Below are 10,083 nucleotides of genomic sequence, written 5' to 3'. Positions count from 1 at the left end.
TTCCAGATCGGCCCATCTGAGCTTTCATTTTCTCAAAGACCGAGCAGGATACCCAGGGCTCGGCTTACACCTCTCGCCAATACGGTCAAATGTGCTGGCTAATCTCCTTCATAGACTACTACATGCAAACAATACAACCTAAATTATGAAAAGATTTTAATAAAATAATTTTAACTAAAATGAAATATGGCTCAATCTAAAATGCCTATTTTAGCAATAAAATAAGGTCACTGGTCTAATTGCACATTCATGACGGTTCCTGCTGTTGACAATAATAACGTAGTGACTATTTTCCAACCTCAAACAAACCCCCTTTGTCCTAAAGTATTATCACTCTACATTTAGGCACTGCAAATTGTAACTTTGGTGCAAGCTGGTTAACCATACCATTAGCGTCCTTCCCCGAGGTTTCTGTATTTGGCTATTTAACATGCTAATAATGCCTACGCACATTAGAAAACATAATTTCACTCACCAAAAAAACTGGAGGGTAGACTTCTTGGGAGGGTCTGTTAGTACAAGCAAACGTACAGTAAGCCATATTATGGGTCGGGTATTTGCTTGAAAATGGTCTGAAAGGCAAAATCTGTCATGTCTCAAGTTTGTTGGACCCAAAATGCAGAGAGCAGGCAGGAGAAAGTTTGAGCTTAAGGATTTATTAAGTAACAAAAACACAGTTCACACCTAACAAAAGGAGACCTGAATGCAGAAGGAAAACAACTTACTTTTCTGAAAAGTGGATAAGACAAGGAAACGGATGTCTACAAATCTAAAGTAATCCAACAAACAGGAACTGGAGACAGAAAAAAAAACTCCACGGACGAGAAGACAGCATGGAATAAGACTGATAACTGATACACTGGACAATACCGAAAAAAAAAAAGAAAAGATCTGACAAAGAACAAGTGAAAAACAAAGACTAAATACACAGTGTAACAAGGAAACACAAGGGCTGGGAAACAGGTGAACAACATCAGGTAATCCCAGGGGTGGGGAAACAAAGGAAGAAAAACTAGACAAGACAGCACAGAAAACCAGACTATCACAATAAAACAGAACATGTACGAGACCGAAAATTACACAATCACAAGGAGTTAAGACATAGAACAAAAAACAGAAGAAACCACAGGACGAAATGCAGAACAAAATTCCAAAACCATAAGAAAAACACAGTTGGGAGGTCAAGTGCATTCAGTCGGATTAGCTTCAGCTGAACTGTGAGGGAGCCCAGGGCTAGCCTGGCTCACTATGCGCCTGTCCATCAACAAGACCACGCCCTTAATTATACAGTAATTTAAGCCTGACTATAATTTAACACACACACACAGATTTACAAGGTGAAAACAATACCAGTATTGCTGTTGCGGCTTGTAAAATGAACATTGGTTCTCTGCATTACACTCTGCACAACACTGGCCAGTTGTTAGACATTTGATGTCACTTGATGGTGAAGAGCATACGTTTTGTAAGAGAAAGCCACCTTGACCTTAGGGTGCATGTATTGTCTTTTAAGTCTAACAAACGCTGTACGAGCTCCAATTGGCAACAGTTTTCCCTTACAACTACAAAGGCAACGTCCTTTGGTTTAGATGAAAGATGAAACACACGGCCACATGGACACATAGCAACATCAAAAAATAGTAGAAGAAAGAACTAGCTAACCGTAAAAGGTTTGAAGGGGATCTCTGGCTAGGCCAAACCTTCATTATTCAATTGCTTTTTGTCCATTTGCCAGCCAGAAAGTGTTTGAAGTGGCCGAGCCTTGAGAGGAGCCGTTTATGCTGACAATGGTTTGAGGTACTGCAAGGCAGGCTCTTGGCTCTGGAAGCACAATGAAGTTTTTGGAGACATAGCTTCACTGTATACAACGAAAGGGCAAATGCATTCATGCTAAGCAACTCTGGAAAGACATTACTTATTCTGTGCTATGAGAGCTGTGAAAGCATTGCTCAAAGGCAATAGCCAAAGCCAACACTCCCAACAGCTCTAGACAGGTAGTTTCTATGACACGGCAGACAGAATCAACAACGCAGTACTTAGATGACAGCTATTGGCTGAAGTTATGTGTGGGGATTTTAGTTTCTCCCTGGAAACATGCTGACATGGATTCCTACGAGTGCCGATAGAAAACAAGATCTTAAGCTCATAGAAACCGTTACGATGGGTCTGTACTGTAGTTGCATCTCGGTTAGTTTTTCAACATTCCTGCTCCACTAAGTGTGGTCTTTTGAGCACTTGCATTGCAAGTGTCAATTCAGTTTACTTGGATCTACCAGGGAAAAAGGAAAACTAAATCCCATGTCACCATGTTGTTTTTTTCTGTTTAGAGCAAGACTTGAATAAAAATGATGAAATCAAGCTCTCTCTTGAACTTGTTTAATGTGTTCTGCAGAGGCCCTCACGACACTGTTTGTGAAAATTTTAACATCAAATTATAAGCATGTGTGCTCAGATGGATGTTGGAATTTGTGACTTTTGGCCATCACTCGCACACTGTAGTGAACATCTTGTTTGTGGCCACCCAGTTTTAACGGCTTGCTATTGGAAGTGTTACCTTTCTAATTGGATTATCAGTTTGGAAAGATTTCCCTTTGTAGTTTGAGACATATAAAAACATAAAAAGGAACAAAGATGGTGTGATCTACGGACAATTTTGGGTTTAAGGAATGGCAATGTCGGCTCAATCCACCACTCAAATCCAGGGTGAGATATCTTGTCAAATATTAAATGGATTTCCATGACATTTGGCACAAAAATTCTCGGTCCCCAGAGGCTAAAGTCCATCAACTTTGTTTGTTCCCTGAGTGTCCCTGTAGCACTACCATGATCATGGCGCCCAGACAATGTGTCTTAATAAATCTGGTGATTCCATGACTTTTAATGTTGTGCTACCAGCAGGTTGACATTTTTAGTTTCAGAGGTAAACTGTTTTAATAGATTGTCTTACTACTGCACTTACTTACTAACGACCTTCCCATTAGCCTCAGTTGCACCTTGATTAGCAAATGCTGGCATGCTAAACATGCCTGCTCAACATCAACATGTTAACAATGACATTAACCGTTTTTTCATTCACACATTTTTACGCAATTTTTGAAATATTGCATTAGAAAAGCTGTATGGAAACGGCAACATTCAATAAAACGTTCTCAATTGTGCAAAAATGTTTTCTCTGATGAAACTACGCTCTGCGATGGAAACGTGCCTCATTTGCATTTCTTTTTTGCAACATTTCAAAGGTTTGCATAAAGGAGACTCATCTTGCAGATTTTAGGTTGAGGCTCGTATTTTGGGTTTCTACATTCTTCCATGCTTTAATGTTCAAAAACAGTATCAACAGTTATACTGTTCTCATCTGACCTGAAACAGCAAGCTAAACTCGTTCCTTCAAAAAATATTCCTCCAATGAACAGACGGTGTGTTATACTTGGCAGGTCATTTTAATGAAGGAAAGGTAAAACTGAAATGACAAACATATAACAAATACAAATAAGTATTTCTGTATACTCATTAATTAATGAATAAAGTCTTACAGTCTTACAACAAAAACTAAATTCAGCACAAAACAAATAATGTATCCCTAAATTAGTTCTTACGTTATTAAATTAAATATACTCACTGGCGATGCCCCATGAATGAACACAAGATGGATGAGTAAAGATTGAATCGACTACATGTGCTTCTTCCAAAAAACATCAATTGCAGCACAACAGGAAAAGCCCATAGAAAAACCGAATTACAAAATAAAACACCCACCTTCAAAATAAAAGCATACACCATTAAACAGTCTCTTTCTTAATTACACCACAACAGTATTCATTTGAACATGTCAGATTTAGCAGCTGTCTTAAAGCCCCCTTCCCCTATAAGCCTGCAGTCTCCTATTATGTAAAACAAGTCATTTATAAGAACAAACCAATGTTGAAATTTATTTTTACAGTTCCTGTGGACACATTTCTGGTATGGTACTAACTGCATGGATAACAAATCAAATGTTCTCAACTTCGGCGTAAAATTGACTAAATTAACCGTGTCTGTAACGCCTTTTGCAATGATGTAGAAGCCACTTACTTTAACACCTGGGAGAGTGTGCACTGAAACGTATGTGTGGAGACACGCACAGAATCATTATAGAAAGTGTCATAGCATGTGGACGGAGCTCTGAAGATTCACTGGGGGGGGGGCATTCCTTCTCAGGAGTGATTTACAACCTCCGAGTTCTGCTCCTGCCTTTATTAAGCCAATTACACACACACACACACACACACACACACACACACACACACAGAGCCTTTGGCAGGTAGATCAGGTGCCCAAAAAAAAAAGTCCTGACTCAGCATGAAAACCCTTAGCGCTTCCTCACTAGTCTGGGCTCACCACCAATGACTAGCAGCCGAGCTCAGCTCTTTAAATCAGTCAACGCTTTCCTGTTGAAGTGTGTCAGACAATCTCAGATTGTTATGTCTGTGATGACTCTGACTATGCTGAAAAACCTCTCCGTGTTTACCCCTCCTTGGGCTTTCACGCCTACCTGGTTTGGATGCAAACCAAAATTCCGGGTGTGCCAAACCAAACAGCCGGGATTTGGTCACAACGAAAAGCGGTAGTCTCGGTTCGGTTCGGTACTAGCGTAGAAGTAATTTTTGGATTGTTCGGCAATCAGAGCAGAGAAGAAAGTAGCGTGGTAGTAAATGTACAGTGTAGGTTTTAGTTGGTCTCTGAATTAGAGCTGGGCAATACATCGACAAGCACCGATAGTCAACACTACAATATCGTTATCGAGGTATTTGGTTAAAAATATTGTGATATTTGATTTTCTCCATATCGCCCAGCCCCCTAATAAATTCCGCAGCTCCTCCAAACCCAAGTAAAGTTCCTGTTTCTTCCTTCTTACCACCACAACAAATCAAAAAGAGCAGTGGTAGCAAGAGGAGAGCAGCAGTCCGTTGGAAAAAAACTGAGTAGTTTCCCGGAGTCCTCATGTTCTTTTTCCCCCCAGCATGTTTCCTCGGATCAGGGATGCTCTAAAATCATGTTTGCATCTGTCGCCATGGTCCCGTTACACGTTCTGCGATGCCCTGTTACGTCCTGCTGTGCCTTGAACTACTACAAAGAACTACAACTAACTACTATTTTTTGTGACTGTTATTGCCACCTTTCATTTTAACCCTAACCGGTCGTCAGACACCGCCTACCAAGAGCCTGGGTCTGGGTCTGGGTCTGGGTCTGTCCCAGGTTTCTTCCTAAAAGGAGTTTTTCCTCGCCACTGTTGCACTGTTGCTTGCTCTGGAGGAAACTACTAGACCAGTTGGGTCCTTGTAAATTATAGAGTGTGGTCTAGACCTACTCTATCTGTAAAGTGTCTCAAGATAACTCTTGTTATGAATTGATACTATAAATAAAATTTAATTGAACTGAATTAGTGCGCTTGCATAACTCCATTGTGAAACCAACCATGAACCCTGGTCTGGATTTGGTTCTGACTTTTAATGTCTGAAAAGGCCCTTATACAGTCCCTGACAAAAGTCTTGTCGCTTATCTATTTTGTAGAAACACAGGATATCTAACCGGACTTTATCACATCAATTGGTTGTAAGAAACAGCTCATATGAAAGCAAAACCCTCCCAAATGAGTTCAATGCAATGAAATAAATTAGTTTCAATGAAAAAAGATTTATAATTTAAACAAGACAGAAAGCGGACAATTTTGGCAAGACAAAAGTCTTGTGCCTTACAGAAATTGAACAAATTTACTGCAAATAATAAAATATGTCAGCAAATTAAACAGTGGTGCTGTGAGATCCAAATGTAATATCTTGTATGATTTTCATGAGCTTGAAGGACTGGACCCACGCGGTTTGGCAAGGATTCAGACAATGTGTTGATGAAGTCATCAGGAATAGCTAGGAAAGCAGTCTTGCATGCCTCCCAGAGTTCATCATATTCTTGGTTTGGTCTTCCATGCTTCCTCTTTCATCGAACCACATATGCTCCATGATTTCATGTCTGGTGAATGGGCGGCCAATCCTGGAGCATCTTGATCTTCTTCGCCTTGAGGAACTTTGAAGTGGGATGGAAGTATGCGATGGAGCCCATCCCTGCAGAATTTGGCCTTTTATGGTTGGGAATATAAGCGGTAGCTAAGATTTCTGGTATTTGAGACCATTGATGTTGCCTCCCACCCTGCAGATCTCTCGCACACCCCCATACTGGATGTAACCCACACCATGATTTTTCCGCCACCAAACTTCACTGTTTTTGCGGTGAATCTTGGATCCATGCGGGCTCACGTAGGTCTCCTGCAATATTGCGGGGACTGTGGTGTAATTCAACAGAAGATTCATCTGAAATATCCACTTTCTTCCACTTCTCCAGCGTCATCCTTTTAGCAGGCTGTGGGCCTTGGCACATGCCACACGGTTTTTCAATTGTCTTTTGTTTAGTGCTGGCTCTGGGCACTGATTCGACCATGGAGCCATTTCGAGACAGAATCCGACAAACCGTTCTGGTTGACACAGGGACTTCAGGGGACAGGTTCTCGGAGCTCTGCTGCAGTGGAAAATGGGTGGCCTGATTTTCGAGCAACAAACGGTCCTCTCGAGCAGTTGTCTTGCGGGGTCTGCTGACCTGGGCTTGTCAAAAATGTCTCCCGTGTCTTCAAATGTTTTTTTAATCCTCTGTACTTGACGCTGGACACATTGAAGGTGTCTGCCACATCAGAGTGGATCTGGTCTTCAGCTTCTTAATAATCCAAATTTAGTCTCAGGTGAATCTTAGGCATGTTTGCAGAGGTCTAGTGCAGTTGATGTGAAGGTCTATGTACTGGGGTTTTTTATACACACCTGAGACCTGATGATCCATTATTAGTCACCGGTGAAGCTCATATGACAAGGCGACAACATTATGTCTTTGCAAAACTGACTCAATGGGCTTTACCAAGCTGTGAATATTAGAATACTTTTTGACAGTTTCGTTTTGCACGACACTCAAAAGCTGTTGGGATTAAAATGAGCCATTTCTTGTAAATAAATCTTGATTAGAAATATATTTCAGAGGCACTTCAGGTCAATTTGAACAAAAGCGACAAGACTTTTGTCAGGGACTGTAGTCCCAGTCCTCGTTGGCACGGAGTCGGTCTCATTTATACAACTGGCATTCTGTATCTGTATATGTTCTCATTTGCCATCCATGCTTTGATTGTGTGTGTGTTTTGTCTCTCCTTTTACCCAACACATGATGAACATACTTTGGTGTAACAGTGGCAGGAAAACAAACTCAAAGGGAGCCCACTGCTCCGAGGAGACACGTGCACTGCGACACAAGCCCGGCATCCAAGCCTCAGAGGGCTGCATGTAGCACTGTGCTGTTTCACAGTAAAGATCTTAGCAAGCTTGTTCACACTGTCGCCATTGTAATTACAGCTTTGCAACGCCTGACTGTCCAGTATAGAATTAGTCGCATGATGTATGCGGGACACAGGATGCCTCGGGGACACACAATGACTTTGTCTTCTAATTCCAGAATTAAGATGACTTTTAAAGGGGCCTGTTATTAGAAATGTTGGCTTGTGATTAAAGAATAGATACATGCAGAAAGCCGCAGAAATGGTGAGTGTGTGTGCGTGTGTGTGTGTGTTACATCTGTCCATGAACTGCTTATCACAGGACAGGACACTTCCATTCTTAAAGAACGGACTCCTTATACGCTTCTCTGAGAACCTCCTAAGTATTTAGTGTTAAACTGGGATTTAAACCAGAAAATATACCAACAGGTTGAATTAACTTTGAATACAACGTGAGGTCTGTTTGCCAGAAGGCCTAGGCGGAGTCTAGTTACATATGCTGCAGATGAACTATGTCTAATGTGTGTATTTGTTTGATTGTAGACGTGCACGGGACTGAGAATCCCGTCACCAAAAGACCTCCTTTGGCCGATGCTTGGTTGTGGCAGGAGTCCGCCAGGAAACAATATCAGAATGAGCTCAAAGCCAAGATGAAGACGAAACAACCAGAGGACCCCCGAACCCAGAAAGTACCACAGGTCAGATCTAATCCGCCAGCTGTTTTTCTCACTACTTATTACTTACTCTAATTTAAAATAAAGGGATAGAAGTAACACCACTTCTTTGAGGAAAAGTTATTTTTACCATCATGTTTTAAAGTATTTCAAGGGTAAAAAAAACAGCAGCACAGCCATTGAATTTATTTGAAACATGCATTGACTTACACATCAAGATTGATCGTCTGGATCCTAAATAAAGCGGAAGTGGTCTGCTGTTATTCTAAAAAATATATCTTTAACTCCAGTGCTGTCAAACGATTAAAATATGGTTATATGTTACAGTTAGTTAGTAGTTACTTGAGTTAATAGTTACTTTATGTACTCCCAAATATCATCAGACAGCTTAAGTTACTAGTTACTTTATGTATGTACTATTTATGTTTTGAGTTCAGTCTTACAGTAGTTGTGTATGGCACAGTTCAGTGACATGGCTGCCTATCAAAAGCAGGCTGTGACAAACAGGTCAACAATGTGCTGTGTGAGCAACATTGTCTGGTACAGTAGTGCCCTCGTCTGGGGGCTCTTTCACTCAAACAAACATAACACACATGCACAGACACACTTATTATCACTGACATCACACGGTCTTACATTCATTTTCTGGGACTTGCCCTAACCTTAATCATGTCTAATTACAACGCTTATCATGACTTCACCCTCACTTTTTTAAACCGAAAAACCCAGTTTCAAGTATTTCTTCCCTGATGTGGAGCACATTTCTGTCCCCATATGGAAGACAAGTCCCTATTAAGTGATTTTGTGAACATTTTGTCCCCACAACGTGACTAACACACGCTCACATCAATGTGCTTTCATATAACTGTTATGTGAAAATGTATTTGTTAATACATTTAATTGTTGTCCAGGAATGTGAGAGTATTTTCTGTGTTTTGATAGCTGTTACAGGCCTCATGTTTGAAACTGAATTTAGACTAATATGGTGATGTCTTTCCACTTTTAGAATACTTTTAATACTATCTCTGTGCATGTATTGATGAATTTCTAAGCACTAGTACAGTGCCTGTTGAAGATGTGCTTGTCTGGAATGGGAAGGACCCAAAACCACTTAATATGCAACTCCACCGTATAGCCTACATCTGACTTACAGAGTAGAGGAAGACCTTGTACTACTATATTTACCTGACTGAGACATTCACAATGTAATCACAAAATATCCCAATGAAGTGCGCTACCCACCCGGCTCGTCATGAGAGCTAATCATCACATATCTGCGTTCATCAACCACAAGAACCGGACTGTGTGTGTGTGTGTGTGGGTGGGTGTGTGGGTGTGGGTGTGTGTGTAAAGCGTTGTGCATGTGGCATCTGCGTGTGATGTGCAGGTAACCTTCCCCCCCCAAACACGGACACGCATACATACGTACAGATACATCTGGCTTTATTAGATAGATATCCTGCCTATAAGTGGCATCACGCTCTGTCTGCCACTTGTTGTCTGTAGCATTTTTGTGAGTCTGAGGTGTTTGTCACATTTTAGCTGCCAAAGCTCCGCTGCTGTCTGTCTCTGGTCCTCAGGGTGACGGCGGCTAGAGCGGCTAAAGCCAGTGTGTGCTTCTTTTACCGATACACTAACAATGTTGTTTGCATTTCTAGTCCAAACGAACTCGGCGCTGCACTCACTCGTGCCCGTAGCAAGACACCTGTCAACTGTGAAATCCAACGGTTCTTGAGATATGCGCATAACACACACACAAACAGACACACCCACTCACACAGACACATGGACAGACGTTCCCGCAAATTATAGACACATGTATTACGGTGGCCCTAAAGGACAAAACACGGCATTTCAGCAAACACGACATTTCACAAAACATGGAATGTTGTCGTGTTTTGTGGAATGCCGTTGTGTTGTGTCCTACAGGGCCGCCGTAATGTACAAAGTGAATAGAAGCGTCAATAACTGCATTAGGAAAGAGTACTTGTCTTTGCTTCAATAATGGCTTATTATGAGCAAATTGATGATGAAAGGTGATATTGTTCTTTTTTCTATGGTGGAATG

The 10,083-nt window shown here is 41.2% G+C and overlaps 1 protein-coding gene across 1 annotated transcript in view; it reads left to right on the top strand.

The window, feature by feature from the left end:
- LOC116697992 (insulin-like growth factor-binding protein 2-B) overlaps window positions 1–10,083 on the top strand; it is a 27,732-nt gene that overhangs the window by 7,375 nt on the left and 10,274 nt on the right. The window contains exon 2 of the mRNA XM_032529681.1: window positions 7,886–8,040. Coding sequence (XP_032385572.1) covers window positions 7,886–8,040 — 155 coding nt within the window. The remainder of the gene's footprint in view (window positions 1–7,885; window positions 8,041–10,083) is intronic.

Source organism: Etheostoma spectabile, chromosome 11 (assembly GCF_008692095.1).
Source record: "Etheostoma spectabile isolate EspeVRDwgs_2016 chromosome 11, UIUC_Espe_1.0, whole genome shotgun sequence".
Lineage (NCBI taxonomy): Eukaryota > Metazoa > Chordata > Actinopteri > Perciformes > Percidae > Etheostoma > Etheostoma spectabile.
Note: the sequence above shows the minus strand (reverse complement) of the source record. Positions and strands in the feature narration are given on the sequence as shown.